The sequence below is a fragment of the Alosa alosa genome, chromosome 5 (genome assembly GCF_017589495.1).
Source record: "Alosa alosa isolate M-15738 ecotype Scorff River chromosome 5, AALO_Geno_1.1, whole genome shotgun sequence".
NCBI classification, from domain to species: domain Eukaryota; kingdom Metazoa; phylum Chordata; class Actinopteri; order Clupeiformes; family Clupeidae; genus Alosa; species Alosa alosa.
Window position 1 is genome coordinate 5,308,313 of NC_063193.1, and position 26,420 is coordinate 5,334,732.

General features: G+C 41.9%; 1 protein-coding gene across 4 annotated transcripts in view; it reads left to right on the top strand.

Moving 5' to 3' along the window:
- Positions 1 to 24,532, top strand: part of si:ch73-138n13.1 — a 52,112-nt gene extending 27,580 nt beyond the window's left edge. For all 4 annotated transcript variants that reach the window (XM_048242637.1, XM_048242638.1, XM_048242639.1 and 1 more), the window contains 7 exons: positions 13,398 to 13,513; positions 15,124 to 15,283; positions 15,631 to 15,778; positions 16,545 to 16,681; positions 20,200 to 20,348; positions 23,128 to 23,216; positions 23,732 to 24,532. In XM_048242637.1, the coding sequence (XP_048098594.1) occupies positions 13,398 to 13,513; positions 15,124 to 15,283; positions 15,631 to 15,778; positions 16,545 to 16,681; positions 20,200 to 20,348; positions 23,128 to 23,203 (786 nt within the window). In that variant the 3' untranslated portion in view covers positions 23,204 to 23,216; positions 23,732 to 24,532. The remainder of the gene's footprint in view (positions 1 to 13,397; positions 13,514 to 15,123; positions 15,284 to 15,630; positions 15,779 to 16,544; positions 16,682 to 20,199; positions 20,349 to 23,127; positions 23,217 to 23,731) is intronic.
- Positions 24,533 to 26,420: the final 1,888 nt, after the last annotated feature.

Consider the following 26,420-nt stretch of genomic DNA (forward strand, 5'->3'; position numbering starts at 1 on the left):
ATTGCACACCTTGTGATCTGCCATCCTGTTGTCATTATCTGAAATAGAAGTCCACCCTCAGTTTCCTGTTTGAGCTAATACAGGCCATTTAACTGTGTGTGTGTGGGTGGGTGTGGGTGTGGGGGTGGGTGGGTGTTGGGGGCGGCGGGAGCTCACACACTGAGTTTTACTGTGTGCACATGCACATGTAGTGGGTATGCATTGTTGATTCAGCCTGAATACGTGTTGGAAAAAAAAGTTGATCATTACGACAAAACACAGCTAACCACTGAAACAAACCTTGCAGAACTAGTGGTGCTTGTGCTAGAACTGAGCTTATTTATAAGAAACAATAGAGGTTTGTTAGTTGCAGCTGCTTTTGTACCTGCAAAGATAATATAATTTGTTGATCACATGAGTGTCTTTTAACAAATTGTGTTTTAGTGTTAGTGATCTTCAAGGTATCACTTTATTTCACCTGACTTTTCTACTAGATGATCAATGACAATAAACGTCTCTTGAAGAAGATTCATTTTGAAATATATGGCTTCTTATTTGGTGTTTGTTTTTTTCTTGGATTTAGGATATTAGGAATTTTGTGACGTTGTAAAGATCAGTAACTGAACTTTCATAGTAGGTCACCAGGGGGCGACAGCACACAAAGCTGTGAAAGGATGAGCCAATCGGTTTTACTTATGAATAAGCACTTCTAATCGTCCAGTTTGTGGCGTGGATGGTGTTGATGTGTAGAGGAAACGTGTCTGCCTAAGGCATACACACACACACACACACACACACACAGTCATTGTAAACACTAGCTTTCTTTTTCCTTTTTCTTGTTTTTCCAATTCCCCTGCCTTGTTGTTCATTTCCCCTTTTATGTTGTCCATCTGTTCCCTTTGTCCCCAAGTTCCCCTGTGCGGTCCCAGAGATATGGGATCACAGGCGGGATTACATAACAACCCCACCTCTCCCCCTGTCTCCTGCCTCGCTCCGATCGTCCGCATGCAGGAACAGGCACTGCACTGCCACCATCACCCGCCTCCCTCCCTGTCGCAAATCACCGGCTTCCCTCAACCCTCCTTCTCTCTCTTACTCTCACTTACTCACACTCACTCTCTCTCTCTCTCTCTCTCTCTCTCTCTCTCTCACAGTTACCTCCCTCTCCTCTGTTTTCTCCTTGAGCGCAAGTCCTCTAGCACTGTGCTCCGAGAGCAGATTCGCTGACGCATTCATCCTCCACCTGCTAGCACCTGCAAGAGAGAGAGGGAGAGAGATAGAGAGGGAGTGAAGGAAGGAAGGAAAGAGAGAGAGGGTGAGTGGAGCATCCGAAGGGCATTTTGACCTCCTCCTCTGCTCCAGTCTCATATGATGTTCATTCGCGGAGTGCTCCCCTAATGCACCAAGCAGAAGAGGCACTGCATACAGAGCAGGAAGGAGAAACGGAGCGTGGGCATCGGCAGTAGCACCAGCGCCTGCGGAGCAATGGGGCTTCCTCCCCGCTGAGTTTGCCCCAGTAGAGAAAGAGCTCGTCGGGGGAAGCCGGCTGCGTCTCAGTCTCGTTAAGGGATATAACCACCACAGGATCGAGGAGTTTTGGGGAGAATCTGAGCGTGACGGAGGAAGATTTAAGAGGGACTATAGGGATATAGAGCTGGTTGTTTGGAGAAGAGACTTCTCAAGTGTGTGTGTGTGTGTGTGCGCACATGTATGAGCGACACAAGGTATGTCTATGTGAGGGAGGGCACGTGTTTGGGACTGTCAGCTGCATTTGTCAATGTAGGAGGAGAACAGAGTCTTATAAATGCCATTGTTCTGTGTATTTTGCATTTCTTGTTTCTGAGCTTCTGTGTATATGTGTTGTTAGTGTTCACACATGTCAACCCTTCCCATTCATTGTGTGTGAGGAGAATCTGCACACAGACTTTAAAAAAACAAAAACAAACTCCAATCACACAGGTGTGGTCGCCCTGCCTTCTGCAGGGGTCTGGCTTGCCCTCTTATTACGTGGCACGAAAAACAAAATGCCACATCTGTCACTTTGACATTAATGTGTGTATTTATGCAGAGCCTGAGACCGAGTGTGTGGCCAAACGAGTTCTGCTAGCTGTTGCGTTGATGCGGTAACTTTAAGCAGCGCAGTTTCAGTCAAGGTGGCCAGACTGCAGAGTGAATCCATGGCAGCTGGAAGCACGGTCACCAATCTCCAACAGTAGGCATATTACCTTACAAAATCGCACTGTGAGGGATGCGACTGCTGCTTGCTTGGAGCCGAAATGGAGTGAGCACACTCTTTGATGAGTCAGAGGGTGTGCCTGACATTTAGAAACTGATACTTCAGCGGAGACTCCTTGTGGAAAGATCATGATGGCAAGGGCTTTGGTACAGATAGCTTGCGGACCTCGAGTTGCCTGACTGTCAGAAAACATGGATTAGCTGGGATATTGGAGATGATGGTGGTGATCATCACACAGAATTGCATTAGAGCTGAACCAGAAAGCCACAGAGGATGTGATCAGTGGGAATGCTAATGATCGTTAGTGACCGTTGGTCTGCAATGCACCATGTCTTTTAACTCCTCAGTAGAGCAACTTTTGAAACGCGGAGAGCTCGCCCGTCACTCAAGGAAGCTTTCGCTAGAGTAAGTTGCCAGCCAGCGAGACCGTCACAAGCGATTGAGGTTGACTCAGCTAGAAGCCAGCTGACTGGTCTTCGATCTTTAGGCTTTCTGTGTGTGCTGTAGCGAATGTGTTTGAGAAAGTGTGTGTGTGTGTGTAATCAGGAAAAAAAACTCCTCGACCTACTTCTGACCCGTAGCATTCAGCTCCACCAGAAAAAGTGTTCCTCGCATGCACAGACCAAGAGAGCGAGACCGCCGCCGCTTGGGACCGTTTTAACAGCAACCTCCAACCAGGTCACCAGCTACCCATGGGGGCGAGTTCAGTTGAATTAGGTTGGATCACACCATACACTATTTACTGAAGGACTTGGATGGAACCAGAGGACCTTTGTTTTTACGAGGAAGAATCTCAGTGTAATTCTTTAATACGCTAGGGAACTATGAGAACTTCATACTTCATCTAGAGAACTATAAGAACTTACTCAGATTTGGATCTGAAGCTCTGGAAAGGATATAGACATTGGCTTCTTTCCTCTCTCTTTTCTGTCAAGTACCTTCAAGCACATGGGTTCCCTGTAGAACAATAGCCAGTCCTAGAGGCAAACAAAACAAAACCTGTTTCAGTGTTTGCAAAAAGCTCAGGACCTCTTGTAGTTGTTGGCAGCAGACTCAGACCTGAACCTGTGGTTCCTGTCTTAAAAACTTCCCACTCACCAGCAATGGAGTACTTTGGCGACAAGCTGACAGTTGCCCAATCCCAGGTGACTGGGTGGATGGGGAACGTTCGCCGCTCCCTTCAAGGGGCTCTGAGCTTCGTTTCGAGTAATGTTGAGCGGGGAGGAGGAGGAGGAGGTGGAGGAGGAGTCGACGAAGGCAGCGGATTCAAACGGGCGGCGTCTCTTCGCAGCCTGGCCTCACGCAGCCGAGAGTCCTTCCGGAGGCTCTCGCTACGCAGCCAGCGCCTGTCGCTACGGAGACGCCCCAACTCTCCGGCCACACCCACCTCTGTAAGCAAATCTCACCGAGCACTTTCTCACCATCACACAGTCCTATGTGCCTTTGTCTTCTAACCATAACCACCACCTTTCCCCCTTTTCAGTGGGTGAATGACACCCTCTATAGCCAATCACGCCATCATTTTGCATTTTTGTTTGTTCTGAATTAGCGATTTTGCATGTTCCTTTTCCTGAGAAATAATCCCTATGAGAACATGAATGTGGTTTCAGGAAATCACAGAAATACCGCTCCCTATAGTTAAGAGTCCGTGTGGACCTCCGTTTGGTCCACCTAATGTTTGCTTTAGCATTTTGGTAGAAACATTGTTATTTTTACAAGACGACAGTTCATCACGAATTACCGAATATAACTCACCAAACCGAATGCCTAGGTTTTCTACTGCGGTTGTTTATTGCAGATGATTATTTTTGCAAAAAACACTTTCCATAGGGGTTTTTTTCTCCTGGAGAACCAGGTGTTAAAATGCTAACACTTAAAAACTACACATCCAGTTGATTTCCCCACTCTATTAGGATGAGACGGCATGTTGCCAAACCTTTGATGTACAGCACTATGTTTATCAGAGTGGTCATGTTTTCCGTCTTGTTTTGAAAGGCTTTATTTCTCCTGCATTCTCTTCTCAACTCAGACTTCCTGTTGTGATCTGTTATCTGTCCATTATTCCTCATTTTCTTTTTTTCTTCTAGAATTTTATTCTCTTAACACTAAAGCCAAATAAATCTCTTTGCCTTTACCATGACAGAATATGTAAGGGATAATGTATAGAACGCAGGTCATAATTGGGAAAATAAGTCCCGACAGGGCGAACCAGACCCCAACGCGCAGCGGCGTTCTATACATTATCCCGCTTATTACACGGCTACTTGCCAAAACGTGGGACCAGGTGAAGGTTGACAGATTATTCACTACATGGGAAGCTGCGTGCGTGCGTGCGTTCGTGCGTGTCTGCCTGCGGAGTGTGCATTTGTATTTTTAGTGAATGGGACAGATAGAGAGGTTAGTCTGGTTTAGCTGGACGTGACGTGTGTGTGTTCACTATGCACCTGTGATCTGTAACGCTCAGCACAGAGTTGCTCTTGCCCAAAGCAACACGGCACCATATGTTAAAAATGTCAAAACTCTCATCCCCCGATGGGAAGGTGTGTGTGTGTATGCACATGCATGCTTGTGTTTGCCTAAGAAGAGGAAATTGTATAGAGTGTGTGTGAGTGTTGTTTAAGTGAGAAAGAGAAGCCTCACATTTGTGTGTGTGTGTGTGTGTTTTGCTTTGTCTGTGAGCATAATGGAGTGCCATATGTTTAAGAGTTTAAGGGCTTGCTGGTAATGTATCTGCTGGTAATCAGTGTGGCTGAATGGAAGCCTCTGATTGCAGGGTTCGGTTTCTGTTGGCCTCTGGTGAGTACATGGCCACTAGCTGCATACACACACACACACACACACACACACACACACACACACACACACACACACACACACACACACACACGTCCTGGTGATCTGATTAGCCTAAAGACTTAGCTTGCTCTTGGTCACTCTGTGCAACCCACAGGATTCATCTCTCTCTCTCATTTTCTATCATCATTCTCTCCATTTTACCAATCTATCCATCTCTGTCTTCTCACTCTCTATCCTCTCCTCTCATGTGCTCACCCACTTTCTCTCCTTTCTTTCTGTCGTTCCATCTCTTTATCCTCTGTTTTTATACTTTCTCTCCACTTGCGCTCCTACTCGGAGCCCCTTTCCCTATTCTCCTAGCCTGCATGCATGAGTGGAGCTGCTCGCCACATCTCCGCCTGAAGATCCCATCTCTCTTCATCGTCTCCCTCTATACCCCACCCCACCCCACACTCCCCCACCCCCTTCGCGCTCTCGCTCGCTCGCTCACCCCCTCCCTCTCTTCCCCTCTCTTTCCATGCCTTCATCACCCAGTCATTCCTCATCCCTGATGGTGCCCGGCGGCATAAATCCGCCAGGATCCATGCCTGGTAATGCCTTGGCGCCTCTTTGCTCTTAAACGATGCACAGTAGAGTAACCCCCAACCATCTCGTGACAAGAATCCAGTGGTTGTGATTGGAGTGATCTTTAAAATGCTGAATTCTGCTGGCCTTACTCATATCCGCTGAAGAATATCGAACATCCAGGAGAGGAGTTGAGGAGTCTTTCCCAGTATCTCAAATTCTAGAGATGTCTTCTCTACATTATTGCCACTTATTATTTCTTCATCGCAGTGGATGGTGTCACTTTGTAGTTTATAGCATATTGATGACATCATCAATTTTGTATGGTGGCAGAGAAAGCTTAACAATTGCAATAGGGTGTAATTTGATATAGTGAGGGTAAAGATTGGCCTTGGGCTCTCCTCAGCTGCTCTATTTAGAGTCAGAGTGACTTTCTGTGAGTCATGCATCGCCCCCAGAAATATATCACCTATCAGCTGACCGTGTCTTGCTCAGTTGGTGTTCAGGATGTAAAATATAATTGTATCACAGGAAATTGCATTACTGTGTGTGTATGTGTGTACGTAGACAATAGCCTATGTTTCCTGTTTGTTTGCTTGATGGTGTGCATTTGGTTTGTCCATCAAACTTGATTTGTTCACTCCAGGCTTGTAGATTACCTGTGTGATTTACCGTGAGACCTCTGTAGCCTGCAGTAGTTGGTGAAGGTTGTAGACAAACAAATGTATTGTACAGTTACAAATATTTCCTGACAGCTACCAGTATTTTTGAAACCCCTTTAAGACATTTATTATTGAATAGCCAGGATTTGTAACTGTAGGATAGTTTAGCATTGATATGCAACTATGAAATATATTTGTATTTGTAAGCTATTTGTAACCGTAGGATCATTTGTAGATGGACAGATCTTTACCCGTTGAAGTGTGGAGAATGTTTGTAATATTGAACATTATTTGTGCAAGTTGTTTTCAGTCACGATACTCACATACATAACTTTTGTTAAATTGTTAGCATAGGTATAGTAGTCGAATGGTTTTGTGGTAGTGTGATAAATTGTGTTGCAATTTACGTTTGCATTTAGTCCTTTAGCTGACATTTGTTAGCCAATAAAGTAAAATAAAGGTAAAATAACGGTACACTGCCACAAGGATATAGTTAGAGCAGCAATAAGTAGGCTACTATTTACCGGTACATAGAATAGAATAACAGTTAAGCTTGGCTTCTGGACTAGACTACAGTAGGACAGTCCTCTATACTGACTTTGTGTTCTCATAATGATATAGCCGTTTGTTTTTAATTATTTGTATCATGTTGTGTGTGTGTGTGTGTGTGTGTGCGCATGTGCACTTTCCCTTATGTTGACTGTGTTCTTAGCCTTCACTGTGGGTGGGAGGAACTTGCCCCAGATAGGTCTAAAAATGGCCCTTGATACACTGCTGGTGTCCTCCACGCATGAGAGTGTAGGAGGCTCCAAACTGTGTGTAAGTGACTCTGTACCTGTGAATGTATGCATGTATATTTCATCATTCATCATCATTCATGTTGCGTGTGTGTGTGTGTGTGTGTGTGTGTGTGCTGTATATGAATGTGTGCGAGTATCAGAATCAAAGTGTGTGTGTGTGACTTATGTGCAGACAATAACACAATTTACATGGAGTGGTCTGAAACTGCAGAAATCTGCATCCCTTACAATAGGCTAGTACACTTTCACCTTGTAGGTGTCTACAGTATGTATAGGTGTTTTCAGTTTTGCCATTGCCTTGCCATATCATCAGTACAGGAGGAACCCTAGCCATGTTGACCTCCTTCACTTTTCCCTTAACCTCTGTGCTAACTCCGTAGATGACATCTCGTATCAGAACTCCTGTCTCCTCCCAGGTGACATCAGAGACATATCCACCAATCAGTCCTGTGGCAGGAAGTCAGAACTGCCCAGCAAAATGGTGTTTTTAGCTTTAGCCTGTAAGTGTTTGAGAAGACACCACGCACAGTGCAAACTGCCCTTGGGCCAGCATCTCAAGTCCCAGTGCCATTACCATGAGCATTGTTTTATACGTTTCATTAGTACATAAGTACATTTTATTACTTTAGTACTTTAGTTGTTATATGAGGGATTATGAGCACAAAACCTTTAACTGTGTTGAGGGGAAGAGGAGAGAGTTGGCCATATCAGTTAGCTGGAAATTAAATATTGATGGGCTAAGGGGAGTGGGTAGGCCTGTGTGCGTGTGCATCTACACATTTTGGGATGAAGTTGTTTTGTGTCCTTATTTTTGGCAGGTCCTCAGATCCTAAATGTTTTAACAGGGGGAGCAGAACATCACAGAGCTGGAGAGAGAGATGCTGTAAGGCCGTCAGATGGCACTTCAGGCCTGTTTTCTGCACTGCGCTTCACCTCAGTGAGCATTGCTGCCATTTAGTTGCATAAGCAATCTTACCACAGAAAATGTGATCGTATTCCCTCAACTCTTCTTTTTTTTCCCCACCACCCCCCACCCGTGTCTATTTTCCATCTCTCTTGCTCATGGGTTTGTGTTGAGGTTAGAGAGGAATAGAAGAGCTCTTCCCAGCCGATGTGAAAGTGTAGATCCTGTGGGGGAAAAAGCTTTGCCTTTCTGTCTCTCTACAGACAGACACACATACACACACACACACACCTTCACACTGAAAATTGCACAGACCCATCGTAAGCAGTTTGACGGTGTATTGATGTGTCAGAACCCTGGTTTCTTCCGACACCCTCCCTCCTTCTCTCTCTCCCTCCCTCCCTCTCTCCTCCCTTCCTTTCATCCGTCCATTGTTCAGTCATTTCCCCCTGGCGCACCCTTCCTGTCCCTGACGGACGAGGAACGGATGGAGTGAGCTGATATTTGTTCTCTCTCTCTCTCACTCTCTCTTTCTCTCTCACTCTCACACACACTATACTTTCCTCATTCTTTTATGGAAAAGGTCTGTAGAGCACTTGACAAGAGATTGGCAGTGCTTGAGCAAGCAGTCCCCCCTGCTATGATAAGGCTGTTTTTATTTGTTTTTAATAGGGCACTGAGCCTTGGTATAAAGAATGGTACATTGTTCGGCAAGGTGGCTACGCCCGAATACCGTCGATATAAGCCCCAAGGCAATGGGAGTCTGACCTCACCTTCAGTCTATGTGCATATTTGGCCTGTGTGTGTGCATGTGTATGGAGCTAAATTTGTCTCAATAATATTTGTATATGCGCAGAGGGGGATCCACAAATATTTCTTGATTTGCATGTGTGTTTTGATATCTACAAATAAAAAAATCATATTTGTAACTCGTATATTGATTTTTACAAATGTAGATGTGCATTTGTAAATAAAATGCGATTTGTAAAACCGAAAATTTTATTTGTGAAATGTGATTCTGCATTTGTGGATCACCAGCACACGCATTCTTCACTTTCCAAAGTTACGTGTTTTTGAGACGTTCTTCACATGAAAGTCACGCAAATCCACACGTAAATAGGCCTACTTTAATTCACCGACACACAGAAATCGCAATCCAGTAGATGGCGACATCCACAAATATTTCTTGACTTACATTCGTGTTTTGACATCTACAAATAAAAAAATCATATTTGTAACTTGTAAATTGGTTTTCACAATTGTAGATGTGTATTTGTAAATTAAATGGCATTTGTAAAACTGAAAATTGCCTTTGTGAAATCTAATTTTGCATTTGTGGATCACCAGCACACACAGTTTTCGTTTTCGCATTTGTGGATCAGCATTTGTGGATCATTATTTTGAGACAAACTTTGCGCACAGAAGCCACCCAGATCCACAAGTAGCCTGCTGACACTTTCTAATCCAGTAGATGGCAGTGTTGTTCTATGGGACTCATAACCAAAGATTCTTTGCTCATAACGCACAGAGCTAGCGAACCTAGTTCTTAAATCTAACAAGTTATGCCTTTTACAACAAGCTTTTTGATGGAAAAGTGGTGTTTAATTTCCATAATCTTTGTTTAGTAAACGAATAAAACCGTCAGTTTGCAAGCGAAATCAAGAATTACAATCTTTGAGTTTGTTTATAGTTACCTAGCAACCGAGGCAGTGTGTTAAAACCAAAGATTCTAGAACAGAGTTATGAACATCAGGCACTTGAGTGAAATCTCAACCTTATTACAGTGCATGAAAATGCACTGTACTGTTCTTCCTAGGCTTCTTCTTATTACAGTGCATGAAAATGCACTGTACTGTTCTTCCAAGGCTTTTTCTTCTGATTATTACAGTGCATGAAAATGATGTGTAGTCTTATTAAGAGAATAAGGCTACGTTTATACGGTGACGATGAAAAGAGAAGACGCAGAAGTGGCGTCTCGTCTTCATTTTTTTATTCGCGTTTAGACGAGCATTCTCAGGGGGAAATCTTTATATGAAGACGCAAGAGTATGTGATATTCGATTGGATATGCATTCCAGACCGCTGGGTGGTGGTGTGATAGAACCCCGTGCGTCCACTTGGCGCAGACATTCTAATTTGACAGTTTAGCCAGAGAGGTAATCAAGGATCTTTGGTTTAGCCGTTTAGGCGGAGACACAACCGAATTCGTCTTCAAAACTCTACACTCTGGAAGGAGTCTTCCGATTTTTCGTCTTCAAGCCCGATGGCGGTAAAAGCTTTGTAAACGAAAGGCACTTATGATAAAATATTTTGTCGTCTTCCTTCGCAATCGTCCTCGTATAAACGGCCCCTTAGACAGTCAGGCTGTTTGTTGAATTAAATATTAGCATTAGTATTAATGTTAAAACCAATTTACAAGTTACAAATATGATTTTTTTTTATTTGTGGATGTCAAAACACGAATGCAAATCAAGAAATATTTGTGGATGTCGCCATCTACTGGATTGCGATTTCTGTGTGCCGGTGAATTAAAGTAGGCCTATTTACGTGTGGATTTGTGTGACTTTCATGTGAAGAACGTCTCAAAAACACGTAACTTTGGAAAGCGAAGAATGCGGGTGCTGGTGATCCACAAATGCAGAATCACATTTCACAAATGAAATTTTCGGTTTTACAAATCACATTTTATTTACAAATGCTATATCTATATTTGTAAAAATCAATATACGAGTTACAAATATGATTTTTTTTATTTGTAGATATCAAAACACACATGCAAATCAAGAAATATTTGTGGATCCCCCCTCTGCGCATATACAAATATTATTGAGACAAATTTAGCTCCATACGTGTGTGTACGCGTGTGTGTGTGTGTGTGTGTGTGTGTGTGTGTGTGTGTGTGTGTGTGTGTGTGTGTGTGTGTGTACACATGTACAGGACACTGCACCCTCTGTACTGCCCTCATTAAAAGCGACACGGTTGAAAACACACACACACACACACACACACACACACACCAGTCTTTCCCCTCTCCCTGACACACACATAACACTCCTATTCTCTGTTTTTGTGATGCTCCCTCCATGAGCTGAGATGATCACATTACCTTCTTTTTTTACAGCTGACCAGCGACAGACAGTTCAGCACCCACCCCCAGTGTCTTTCTCTCTCTCTCGGACACGCAGGCACACACACACACACACACACACACACACAAAATACCTGCTTTTACTGCATTTACAGTTTTTAGCTGTTCAGTAATTTAGGTCTTGAGCATTCTTACTCTTGACTGTTTTGTGTGATTGTTTATGCCTGTGAGTGAGAGAGTGATGGGTAGGCGTTTGGAGGGAGATTCAAACACAGAAAGTTGGCTGCGATTGTAAGTCAGTTGTGAGACTGTATCAGTCAAGTTCTGTTGAGTGGCTCTGTGGTAGACAAGATGGTGTTATTTGCCTGTTTCCCTCTTGAGTATGTTGTGTGCGTATGCGTGTGCATGTGTGTGCGTGTGTGAAAGAGAGAAAGAGAGAGAGGGTTGAGGAGGTGTGACGCCGTGATGTCATCTGTAATGAGTCAAGCATCTTGAATTACAAATTATTTCCCAACATTTACGTCTACCTCCACCTACTGGCTAGAAGTGGTGCTACAATTATCTTAATTTATTTGTAACACTTTTACATACGCCAATTAATTGCAGGGCCAGGCTCCTGTGAGCAAATCGGGGTTAAGTGCCCTGCTCAGGGGCACAGCTGTGGCAGCTGGGAATTGAACCTGACTTTCCAGGCCACTGCATGCTAACCCAGCTCCTACCTATACCATTCAGTATCTTGCACCGTTAACAGTATTATGTTGCATCTTATTTCCTCAAGTGTTTTGCCAGCGGCCTCTACACTTGATAAACCCAGTGTTCTTCTGCCCCACCCCCACCCCCATTACTACCTCACTTTCCAACCCAAGTTTGCAAAAGTGCTGAATTATAGCTGTTCCATTACTATATATTTGTGTTCCAGGTAATATCAGTGGAAAAGCAGTTGGGTTTATTTGATTTGTTTTTGTTCTAAAAAAAAACAACACAACTGCAAATGTATTACTTGAAATGCACAATAAAATAAAACATGACTTATGAATATTCTTGGCCATGGAAACATCTGGTTATGAAACCAAACTGTACACCCTAAACCAGTGGTTCTCAAACTTTTTCTTTCATTACCCACTTTGATCAAGGGGGCATTTTCGAGCCCCACCTGTCCCTCATCGCTCTAAGAAAGTGGTAGGTCAAGCTTAAAATTGTCAAATTTATTGAAATAATGACAAGTTCTAAATATATCCTCTTCAGCAGAGTTAAAATCAGCTGGTGCTGCAGATATAATAATAAATAAATACATAATGTGCCATTGTAAATTAAACACACATATTTCTGTTTTCCAGCAACATATTAGGAAGCATAGGCCAATATTTTACAGCATTGTAGGCTACAATATATTCAATGAAATACCAACATGCTGCATTAAATGGATCCATAATCCAGTCATACGGAGCACTGCTGGTTGGGAAATATTTTTGAAATAAACTTTGCAGGGATGTGATGTAGGCCTACATGGAATCACAAGAGTGGCTCCCGAATCAGACGTTTCAGCAATTTCATTCAGATTCTCAAAGGCATAAAACTGTCACGATCGAGGCGCTAGTCCCATAGCCTACCTCAAGTTTTTTGGTGAATGCAGTAATCTTATCTGTAAGGTAGGTGCTTGTCTTTGCCTTGTAACTGGAGATTTAACTCATTGAGCTTTCCAAATATATCGCTAAGATAGGCCAGCTTCGTCAAGAAATGTTCATTAGTGCTTGCAGATTCAAACATACGCTCTTCCTCCAAGAAGAGGCGACTCGGAGCTCAAACACGCGCGACAGCACTTTACCTCGGGAAAGCCATTTTGCCTCGATGTGAAACAGTACAGCCTTTTGGTCAGCTCCCATCTCCTCGCAAAGTGCGGAGAATAGACGCGCTTTTAAGGGCCGGGTCTTGATGAAATTCACCACTCACACAACCTCGTTCAAAATCTCATTCAGGTCGGGACAAACTAAGTTGCCTTGACACGAGCACTTCCCTATGAATAACACAGTGCGTCAATTGCGCATCGGGTGCTACCTGGGCCTAGGCTGTTTTTCACGTTAGTTCGCGCCCCAGTTTGAGAAACGCTGCCCTAAACACATCTATCTATCTATCTATCTATCTATCTATCTATCTATCTATCTATCTATCTATCTAGCTATCTATCTACTGTATATATCTGTCTATCTATCTGTCTATCTCTCTCTATCTATCTATTTCCCTGTTGATTAACCCAGTGTTGATCTCTCTCTCTCTCTCTCTCTCTCTCTCCCCCTTTCTTTCTCCCTCCCTCCTTCCCTACCGTTTAACCCAGTGTTGATCTCTCTCCTCCCCTCTGTGTGTCCCTGCAGGAGCAGCTGAAGCAGTGTGTGAGCGGTGAGCAGGAGCCAAAGGACACCGACACCCTGGTGCAGGAGACAGACAGCCAGTACGGCACCTGGGAGACGGGACTGCGCACGGACGACAGGTGCTCAACACTAAGCCCAGCTCCTTCTCAGCCATTTACAGTAGACCCCCCCTCCTCTCGCTCTCTTTCTTTCTTTCTCTCTCTCTCTCTCTCTTCCACCCCTACCCCACACACACACACACACACACACACACACACACACACACACACACACACACACATCCATCCATTGCTTGCCTCCCTTCCCCAGATTATATTTAATTTTGTAACTGTAGCAAAAATGCCCGATCAGTTATTTCTGGTGATTCAACTTGCTCACACATCCATTCCCTTAAGAGAGGATGTTGATGTAAACTGTGTCAGCCTTTTGTCAGCCTGGCGAAAGCACCACCTTACAACAAATTGTAGGCATATGTGTACACACACACACACACACACACACACACACACACACACACACACACACACACACACACACACACACAAACTGCTGAAGACTCTGGGTGATACTGACTCACTCTCGGAGACCAGACATAGAGAACCATCTCTGAAACTCAACCCCTGAAGGGATCAATGTGTGTGTGTGTGTGTGTGTTTGCCCTGAAGGATGGCTCTGTCCAACACTGACCTCTGACAGAGTGCTGCGCACCACCATCAGCCAAAGGGCAGGGCAGGGACATCATGGTGTACAGTGAGAGTGAGAGTGAGCAAGGGGAAATAGCTGCAGAACTGGCAGGATCTCTATAACAGCAACAACATGTTACATGTATATACAGTAGCACTTTTCTCAACACTCAAAGTGCTTCACAGGGAAGGAGGAACCTCACTAACCACCACCTGGCTGATGCACGGCAGCCATAATGCTCCAGAATTCAGACAGGGTATCTGTTAGTCTGGCTGCTTTCTTGGTCTGGCTCGGTGTCTCTGGCTCTGTAACTGCATGGGTTTATCTGTGTAGAATATGTATTGTGTGATGCACAAATACACATAGTCATCAAGTCATCAGTGATTCTTCCAGTGATCGATCCCTCCAATCCCTTCCACTGGCCTGGGATGACACCCTGTGGTTGCAGCCAGAATTACACCAATAGCTCAATGGCATTCTACTGCACTTATCTGGTTTTATTATGGAATTAAGCAATTAGCCCCGAGAGGCTGTGCTGGTTCCAGTGATTTTAGAAAATCTAAGGGCCATTGTTAGGCACAACGTGTAGCCGAGTACCTAAAACCCCTCTTAGCTATTCTAAAATCACTGGAACCTAAGGACTACCTGACAAGATTTCATAAAATAACAGCACAGCAATGAGAAATTGATCGATTCAGATTATCATTCTTCTGCTAGGAAATATATTTCTTCTATCAGAATGGTTGCCAAGCAACGTTGAGACGCAGCAACTCTGTAACGCTTGTTTCAATTTGTGGTAGCACAGTATTATAGAATGAAATGCGGTGAACGTGAAGGATTGTGCTGGGTTTTACATCATGGCATCGAATGTGATTTAGCCAATCATAATTAAGGACCGGAACTAACCATTTTAGAATTGTAAATGATGTATTGAATGGTGGAAATTGAACCTTCTCAGAACACACACACACACACACACACACACACACACACGCACACAAGAGAGATGTCTGAAGTGTGTCCTCTTCCTCTTTGGTCTCCTCAGCCTTACTCCAGCCACCCCATCCTCAGACGGCATCCTCACTCCATCACCACGGAAACCCACACCGCCACACACTCCAGGGGAACAGTCTACGCCCACAGACACTCCAGATGGCTCCACCCCCTCCCCAGAGGAGCCTGCAGAGCCCCTCTCCTTCCCTGAGGTTTGTCCCAAACTCTGTTTGCTAACAGAGTGACCTATCCTCTTCATCACAACAGCAGTGTGTAATTAGTGGATATAAGACAATAAATTGTCCATTTATAGCTGATACCTCCACCACGACATCACGATTATTTACAATGTCACTGAAACTAGGCTGTCTCCTCCCTTTCCATTGTGTATTGTCGCAAGCACATTAAGAAATGTATAAGCCTGTATGTAAGTAACAATTGTATGTAACAATGTGTTACATCACTTTACGGCCATGAATGTATGCTGTTTAAAAGGGTAGACATGTAACGTGTGTGTGTGTGTGTGTGTGTGTGTGTGTGTGTGTGTGTGTGCGTGCAGTCGTCCATGTCTCTGCTGGACTCCAGCGCCCTGCGTTCCAGAGTGCAGCTGAGTAAGAAACGCAACAGGAGAGCCCCTCCCTCTAGAGCCGCCCGCCACAGCGCACTGCTGTCTGTCCTTCCAGAAAATCAGTACAAAGATACCACAGGTACGTGGTAGTGTAGTGACCAAGGAGCTGGGCTACACTTAGGCTGAAAAGTTGTGGGTTCAATTACCGGCTTCCACCATTGTGCCCTTGAGCAAGACACTTAACCCAAAGTTGCTCCGGGGCCAATGATATATTTGTCACTTTGGATAAAAGCATCTGCTAAATCAAAAAGTAAATAATAAAAAAAAGTATGTACACCCACACACATGCATGTACGTACACACACAGCTGTCTGTCAGAGAACCAGTACAGAGACACCATAGGTACACCCATGCTCTCACACACACACTATGGTCTCCATGGGTTCTTGGGATTTTCCTTAAACTTTTCATACTTGAATTTAACTCATAATGGTCTTACAAAGGTCTTAATAGTCCTTAAATGTAACATGATGAAACCTGCAGAAAACACACACACACACACGCAGACACACACCCCCCACTGTTGGTCCTGCCGGAGGAACAGTAGAGTTTCCACAGGCACGCACATGCACCTACTGTATATAGAAATGGACAGACAAACACCCAAGCATGCACATACAGACACAGAGACACACATGCACATACAGTTATATACACAAACACCCAAACACACACATACAGACACAGAGACACACATGCACATACAGTTATATACACAAACACCCAAACACACACATACAGACATACATGGGATACACACAACTCAGGCAGTTGTTGCTTGTACACAAGTAAGCATACCCCCCTCCCCATCTCCCACTCACCTCCACCCCTCCCCCTCCCTGCAGACGAGAAGGTTGAGCCGCGTGAGCAGGAGGATTCTGACTCTGAGGAGAAACTCCGAGGCGCCCCCTCTTCCTCCTCCTCTTCCTCTCAGCCCCAGAGAGTGGCCCTGTTCCCAGGCATGGACCCCTCTGCCCTCAAGGTGAGGACACTGCTGGGCATGTTTGTTCATTCATTCATTCATTCATCAAAGCATGAGTGACAATGAATCAAATGACTTATTATTCATTCATCAACTCATATCAGCGTGTATTTGTTATTGTCAGTTATTTAATTACAGTGCATGAAAATGCACTGTACTGTTATTCCAAGGCTTTTTCTTCTTCTTCTTCTTCTTCTTCTTCTTCTTCTTATTCTTCTTCTTCTAACGCAGTTAATGCAGCTTAAACCGTGTAACCTAGAAACTTCATTCAAACTATGTTACGTAGGTCTTACTTAGGACATGTGGGCTTTGTATTTTTCAACTTTGTAACTTTTATACTTTTTAAACTATTAATTAAAAACTAGTCAAAATTTCCCCATAGACTTAACATGGGCTGATGACATCACAATAGAGCCGTTAAGCAATTAGAATCCTATGGCAGGTGTTCGGGCCACCTGGACCAACTGCCAGTCTCAGGCTTTAAGCATACAAACTGGCCCTATTAAGACTACACATCCTGTTCAACTGCTTCCTCTGCCAAAAACTGTTTCAAAATAAAAGTCCTCACTACAATATTTCACTGTTAAACAATTTAACGCTTTAAACTACTGAACTTTTTTAACTGTTCAGCCATTGTAACTGTTACTTGTCATCAACTATGACTCCTACCCACTGTAGCTAGTTAGCTAAGTTAGCTAAGTAACATGGTTAAGATAGTTAGCATGCTAGCATGTTACAAAAAAAGCCGCACTAGTTAGCATTTTAGCAAAACTGCTAAAAATGATTAGCAAAATTAGCTAAGTCACATGGTTAAGATAGTTAGCATGCAAGATGTTAAGATGCTACAAGATTTTTAGCAAAACTACTTATAATGATTAGCTAAGTTAGCTAAGTCACATGGTTAGTAAAGTTAGCATGTTAGCATGCAAGCATGCTAATTAGCATTTTTAGCAAAACTACTTATAATGATTAGCTAAGTTAGCTAAGTCACATGGTTAAAAAGTTAATGTTAGCATACTAGTTAGCATTTTTAGCAAAACTGCTAAAAATGATTAGCTAAGTTAGCTAAGTCACATGGTTAGCATACTTAAGCATTTTAACATTGTTAGCATGCTAGTTAGCATACTTGGTTAACATTATTATCTTTGTTAACATAGTTAGCATAACTGCTAGCAAACATTAGAGCCATTCCAAGTGTCAGTTATCGTCAACTATCTACCTAAATAATTTAACCATTTAAACTATCCACTTATTTAACTGTTCAGTCATTCCAACTATATTAAACCTCATCTACCTAGCAACCAATATAGTTTGTTTTTACTCTGTATGATATTTTACATCATATTTTTGCATTTTCATGCACTGTATTTCCTTCAGGAAATGCTTTTCTAGTTCTTCTTCTTCTTCTTCTTCTTCTTCTTCTTATTCTTCTTCTTTCTAACGCAGTTAATGCAGCTTAAACCGTGTAACCTAGAAACTTCATTCAAACTATGTTACTTTTAGGTCTTACTTAGGACATGTGGGCTTTGTATTTTTTCAACTTTGTAACTTTTATACTTTTAAACTATTAATTAAAAACTAGTCAAAATTTCCCCATAGACTTAACATGGGCTGATGACATCACAATAGAGCCGTTAAGCAATTAGAATCCTATGGCAGGTGTTCGGGCCACCTGGACCAACTGCCAGTCTCAGGCTTTAAGCATACAAACTGGCCCTATTAAGACTACACATCCTGTTCAACTGCTTCCTCTGCCAAAACTGTTTCAAAATAAAAGTCCTCACTACAATATTTCACTGTTAAACAATTTAACGCTTTTAAACTACTGAACTTTTTAACTGTTCAGCCATTGTAACTGTTACTTGTCATCAACTATGACTCCTACCCACTGTAGCTAGTTAGCTAAGTTAGCTAAGTAACATGGTTAGCATGTTAGCACGTTAGCTAGTAAGCATTTTTAGCAAAACTGCTAAAATGATTAGTTAAGTTAGCTAAGTCACATGGTTAGCATAGTTAGCATGTTAAGATGCTTTAGTTAAGATTTTTAGCAAAACTGCTAAAAATGATTAGCTAAGTTAGCTAAGTCACATGGTTAGCATAGTTAGCATGTTAAGATGCTAGTTAGCATTTTTAGCAAAACTACTTATAATGATTAGCTAAGTTAGCTAAGTCACATGGTTAGTAAAGTTAGCATGCTAGCATGTTAGCATGCTAGTTAGCATTTTTAGCAAAACTACTTATAATGATTAGCTAAGTCACATGGTTAGCAAAGTTAGCATGCTAGCATGTTAAGATGCTAGTTAGCATTTTAGCAAAACTGCTAAAATGATTAGCTAAGTTAGCTAAGTCACATGGTTAGCATACTTAACATTTTAACATTGTTAGCATGCTAGTTAGCATACTTGGTTAACATTATTATCTTTGTTAACATAGTTAGCATAACTGCTAGCAAACATTAGAGCCATTCCAAGTGTCCGTTATCGTCAACTATCTACCTAAATAATTTAACCATTTAAACTATCCACTTATTTAACTGTTCAGTCATTCCAACTATATTAAACCTCATCTACCTAGCAACCAATATAGTTTGTTTTTACTCTGTATGATATTTTACATCATATTTTTGCATTTTCATGCACTGTATTTCCTTCAGGAAATGCTTTTCTAGTTACTCATTAATGTATTCATTCCACATCAAAACAACATCAAGGTAATGTAATTATTTATCCATTATTATCATCCAGTGAATCTAATTCCTAATTTTTTCATCCATGTCAGTCAATTAAATTTTCATCCATATCAGCCAATTCAATTCAATTATTTGGTAACACTTTACGGTAAGGGTACATGAATTATCATGAACTCATTCATGAATTAATTCATGATTTCCGCATTACTTCATTCCTTTATATCTTATGAATAATCAGGAGTTGACATGAGTTCATAGTCGCTTATTCATGACCTCCTGCATGAACAACACCTCAACTAAGGCATCAGGTACGATGGGTACATTATTATGATTTATGATTTCTTAAGCATGATTATCATGATTACATGAATTTAAGGTTAATTTCTCATGAGTTCATCATACCTGTGACCCCTCAACTAAATTGGTGAATAATGACATGTGTTTTAGAGAACTGCAAAGTTGTGTTCAAATCAGAATTTGAGCAGTGATGACCACATTTTTGGCAGAAAAATAAATAATCATGATCATGCTTAATAAATCATAATTCATAATGATGTGCCCACTGTACCCAATGCTTTAGGTGATGTGCTGTTCATGTATGAGGTCACAAATGACTCATGTCAATTCCTGATGATTCATGAGATGAAGGAATGAAGTAATACAAAAAACATGAATTAATTCATGCATGAAATCATGATAATTCATGTACACTTATCGTAAAGTGTTACCAATTGTTTCATTATTCATTAAGTTAGCAGTCACATCTCTCATGACTGTGTGTGATGTGGATCAGTGATGGTTCTTATAATGCGTCATGCTGTGTTCTCAGGCCCAGCTGAAGAAGAGAGGTGACTCTGACGGCCCACCAGAGGGCGCTGTTGCTCCGTCTCCATCTCAGCTCTCTCGCTCCCCAAAGTCACCCTTCCTGCCGCGTGCCTCTCGAGTCCTCCCCCCTCCCACTGCAGGCAAAGAGAATGGGTAAACCCTCTATACATATACACACACACACACACACACACACACACACATACATACATACATACATACACACACACACACACACACACACACACACACACACATAAGTACAGAAAACGCACAACTAAACACTTTTTCACCCTGCGCGCATTCTGCTCTTAACTTAAGTCTATTTACTTGCCATGAAGGTTACGGGCTTTGGGACGAGCTACTCCAAAATCTGCGAGTTTCTCTCTGCAAGCAACTCTTACTCTTAACTCTGGTTCTAACTACATGTAGATTACAGCCCCTATTTTGCACCCTGGTGCATGGAGTAAAACTCGTTTTCCACCCGGCGCAAAGTTTATTTTCTTATTTTGCACGTCTAATTTTTAAACAATGCCCCAGGGGTGTAGTAATTAACAACCTAGGGAGTGGCCTAGCGCATTGTCTAAAAAACGCTGTTGTGCACCACCTAAAATGCATTACGCCACTGACCAAGAGAAACCTGGTCAGAAGTCTATGGCGGGTTGTTTATATATTATTTTAAGAGCGCAGTCATATTGGTGGGTGCACAATGCACCATCCTTCTATCCTCCATGAACGCGCACCAGCGCACATCCATGCAAAACATTAGAAATTACACAATTAGGCTAGCCTGGCTAGCACCACAACTTCTCAATGAGACGTGGTCTGGGAACCAAACGTTCATTTTCTCGTATTTGAAAAAAATGCCCGGATCCGTTTATTGGGTGCCACGGATGTCTATCAAATGCGTCTGTGCATAGCTCATCATCGTCTTGCTTTCCCCCCTGTTCTCAATCTGAATCAAATTGCGCGCAAGGCAGCATGGGAACACCCAGGCTACAATTAAGCTACAATGGAAAACATAATTAGAATAAAGATATTACGAAATACATCTCACAATGCATTTGCAAATTGGTAATGACGGCTAAAAGTGATTAGGCGAGATCACAGCTGAAAACACACCATCACGAGATATAAGCAACTCCTCTGCAGGATAAACATTGTTTTATTCAGTCATTCGAAAAATATTAGGGTGTTCAAGTGTTGCTTTTTCCAGCCTTTGTTTTCAATGGTAATCCATTGTCAGTCAATAGTGAAAGTAACTTACTGCGTACAGTATAACTGCCTTGTCGTTGACTGACACCATGGTGAAGTTAGTTTCACTTTGCCAATGAGTTCAAATAATAGACGAGTGAAAATGCGAAAAGGCTATGCTAGGTTTTAGTAAAGCATGGTTTAGTGGACTGACTGTTACATACGGTCTCGCAAGCAGACTCCTTCAAATGTGCCATTGACTGTCAAAATACCGAAAGGTTTGATAAGGAAAACACTCCCAATGTGGACTGGACATCCTACTAAATTTGAATAAGCTTTTGACTAGTGACGATGCGCTTTAGACTGTCATGATAGGGCCCTACATGGTCAAACAACTTTACAAAATGTTACATTTCAGTATCAAAATTGGTGCTTAACGTGCCGAAAATTGGCATTATCTTTTTATTCCCCATTACAGCGTCACAAGGTGGCCTATTTCCCATAGTTACTTTAGGTATGAGGATACATCATTAAACAGAAAAAATAAACGTTAGATTCACATGACCTTGAGAACAAATAATTTGCTCAATTTCAGTAAAACTCAGAGATATCACTCAATGATGGAAAAGAGCTTATAGAGGGTTGCTGCTAGGTTTCTCACCTCCTTTGGATATTGGAGCTTACCAACAATGCAGCATCAGTTTCAACTTAACGTGAAGTCACACTTCATTCAAATCTATCCATTTTATTCCAACTTTACCTAAGTCATCCATATACTTGTGCAGACGCCTGCACTACTGTCAAGCCGCAATAATCGTTCATATTCTCAAACGGTCATCGTCCTATACTGGAATTCATATCCTCTCTTTGATAGTCTCTTATGGTGCCTGGTATTGTTATGTCAGTCTCTCATACTGTCTTATAAACTGCAGGTGTCAGTTTTGTGAGCATTGAAGAGATAAATTTATGTTATGCGAAGCTGCTTTCATATTTCTAGTTAATCTGACGTCTGCCTCCCTCGCAACAGAAATGATGTGCATAGCTAACGTCAATTACCATGTGTTCTTCTTTTTCTTTGCTTTATTTAATACTAGTCTATACAGTGATCATAAGCTAAGTCTTTGAAACGTTCTTTCTCAAAAGTGAAATTTTAAATCATGAATCTACACTCCTCAAGCACGTCTTTATAAACAAACCTCCAGGCTGAAGTGAAATCTGGTTAAATTAATTATTTGTTTATGTGATGAAACATCATTTTATTGTAGGTTGTTCGATATGCAGTTCACCTTGCTTACATTTTCAAAATCAAAGACAAATTTATGTTCTTTGTGGATTTAAATGACATTCATAAGGTTAATGAAAAGTCCATGTTCCACGTTTCAACAGCCAAAATGAATGTGGTTTTGGATCAGTTTGGTTCTATTTAAATAGCCAATTGAAATGCCTCTTTGCATAATGCTGCCTTGATTTCGACTTCCACACTGACGGTGTGACAGAAATGCCAATAGGTGAATGTGTGTAACTCAAATGCACTTAACTGGAGGTGCTTAAAAAAGACTTTTAAAAAGAATTGCGTGTGAATGGGGACATTTGGGCCATATAGTGCTTTGGAATTCAAACTAAATGTAGTGTTTCAGGGCATAATGGCTAATGTGTAACCAGAAGCCTGTGTATTAACTGAAAATTGTGTGTGTGTGTGTGTGTGTGTGTGTGTTCGTTCATGTATTCATGTCTTCAGGGAGGAGGCTTCACCCCAGTGGCTGAAAGAGCTCAAGTCTAAGAAGCGTTTGAGTCAGTATGAAAATGACGGTTAAGTCTCAAAAGCAGGTAAGCTTGTCTGGGTGTGTGTGTATGTTTTGGAGAGGGTCTTGCCCTATATGAAACCCCCGTTAAGATATCATTTTACTCTTGTCTAGTTCAAATTATTTTTTTTCTTCTTCTTTGCTTATCTCATGCATGATATAGACAGTTTGTCAGTTTATAAGACAGTAGTGTTCATATATTCAGATAGATAGACAGCTAGAGAGAGAGAGAGTCTTCACTGCGCTTGATGGTCTTTTGGCCCCCACCGTCGACTTTAAGGCAGCCCTGCCTAGCCTAACCCTAGCACCTTCCAGGCAGCGCTGCATTGAAGTAGCTGGTGGGGGCCAAAAAGACCATATATCCTTTAGTGTCAAGGGAAATCGGTTGTCACTGTCTGTACAGAGCCTCACAAGCATACACACAACACAGGCATATCACAAGCCCATATATTCCACTAACACCCCCTTGTGCACAGCACATATACACACACACACACACACACACACACATATATAACATCTCTCTCTCTCTCTTTTTAGGTTGCCTTAAAACGGGAGACTCAAGACAGAAGCCTTAACCTTTGACCTTGAGTTGACATGGATTTCCACTGCTGCTGCTGACAACAACATTGACGGTGTCAATTACATTTTTCTCTTTCAGTTTTTGTCTCTGTCCCTTCTGCCTGAGTCACCCACATGCGCATGGTGCCTTTATGGTAGAAAACCTCTAGTAGTCTCATGGACAAATGAACAAAACCACAGACACACAACAGTCTTTCTTGTCTTGGTGTGTTCGTCATGCCTGCAGTTCTTTTACAGAGTGTCCTGTCAGACTGTTTGTATAGTCACTTTAGTCTCTCCTGCGATCAGATCAAGAGTGGGGTAGGAACAAACTCCCCAGAACTTTGTTGTATTCAGGAGCAATTATCCTGCAGCACCACAACTCCTGTTAACCTGGAAATGCTTCTGAAATCAGAAGGATAATCCAGTCACTCCATTTGTTTAACTGTCAATGTAAGTTGTTGTATGTTGTTGTTATTGTTGTTTTCTGTTAACTGGTTGTATGTAAACATTTTGATTTATTCTTGTTGTAATTTGTAAATCAAGGGATGATCGAGACAATCATCTGAAGCGTTTGCCATAGGATCACAGGACTGGTTTATAATTCCCAAGGACTAAAAACATGAAATGTGATGGTGTTGTCCCTGGGATCACTGTCAGAGAGACTGTATAGTGTGTGTATGTATGGGCAATAAAGTAAAACTGTAATCATGAAATGCTATATTTGTATTTTTGCTGGTTTGAGTAACTGAGTTACATTAAATGATGCTGAGAAATGTGGCAAGTGTTGCATCTTTTTATCTGAAAAGCTCAGTCTTCCAGTCTTCATCAGCTTGCCTGTTGGCCCTTTTCATCCTTGTCCTTAAGGCATACGTTGCTAAACACATGATTTATCCGGGCTCATAATCAAGTCTGTTTGTTACAGGGGCAATTCTTCAATACACGCAGTAAACACATAAACACACACATTCACATACTAAACTCCTGCTAAAAAAAAAAAAATGAGTCAATGTTACAACATACATAGCACTTTTTTCTTTTTTTTTCAAAAGAAGTGACTGCACCACCATAGCCACGATTTGACGCAAAATCAAAACTAGATTTGCATGCAGTACTTACTGTACAGGATTCCAATGCAATCTGGAAAACTCTTGAATACCTTCCCAGCTCAAAATAACATTGTCATCGGAGCATCTGAGTCTTTTTCAGGATTGTTTTGAAACGGGTGCTTGCCATTGTGTATGTGTGTGCATGTGTGTATGTCGTTCATCCTTAGGAAATGTCTTTGTCATTAAGAGCCACTGGACGAAGTTTCAGTATAAAGGATATGAATTCTGCACATTATGAAAATGATGATAATTACAAGTGGCTTCATTTGGAACCAAATGAAAAAAGGAAACCTTCTGTTCCATATTATTTGCAAACGTCAGATTTCCATTGTGTAGCTTCATTTACAATCACATGACTCACAGCGGGGAAAATAAGTATTGAACACGTCAACATTTTTTTCAGTAAGTATACTTCCAATGAGGCTATTTGCATGACATTTTCACCAGATATTACTATTAACTCAGATAATCCACCCATATAAAAAAATCCAAACATTAAAGTCCATAGGTAGAGTTATGTGTAATAAAGTGGAATGACACAGGAAAAAAGTATTGAACACGCCTGCTGAAATGTCTTAAATACTTTTTGGAAAAGCCTTTATTCGTAATGACTGCTTCAAGGCATTTCCTGTATGACGAAAACTAATCAGTCACAGTATTCTGGTGTGATTCTGGCCCATTCTTTTAAACAGATAGTCCTTTAATATTGAAGATTCCAGGGGTCTCTTGTGAATCCTGATCTTTAGTTAACTTCCAAAACTGTTCAATTGGATTGAAGTCAGGGCCTTGATTTCCTTTCTCTGAAACCAATTGAGAGTTTCCTTTGCTGAATGGTTTGGGTCATCGTCCTGCTGGAAGGTCTAGCCATGTCTCATCCTCATCATCCTGATGGATGTAAAGATTCCATCATTCCTTCAACTGTATGAAGTCTGCTAGTACCATGAGATGAAAAACAGCCCACACCATGATGCTTCCACCTCCAAACCTCATTGTTGGTATGGTATTTTTAGGGTGATGCACAGTGCCATTTCTCCTCCAAATATGGTGTGTAGTATGACATCGGAAAAGTTCAATTTTGCACTCACCAGACCATAATACCTTCTCTCAGTATTTCATAGGATTGTCCAAATGTTGTGTAGCAAACTATCAACGAGGTTTGACATGTTTTTCTTCAGCAATAGAGTCATGCGGGATGAGCGTGCATAGAGGCCATGGCGGTGGAATGTATTACCTATGATTTTCTCTGTAACAATTGTACCTGCTGCCTCCTTTCTTTCTGGAGCTTTCTCTGAGTGGTCCTTGGATCTTGGGCTACTCTTCTGACTATCCTTCTGACTTCCTGGTCAAAAATCTTGCAAGGAGATCCTGTGCATGGCCAGTTAATGATGCAGTGATGTTCCTTCCACTTGCAGATAATGGCTCCAATACTGCTTGCTGGATGATTCAGAAGTTTTGAAGTGTATCTGTCACCAGTTCCATTGATATGTTTTGCAACAAAGGTTGCAAAGGTCTTGGGAGGGCTCTTTGCTTTTACCCATCATGAAATGTTTCTTGTAACC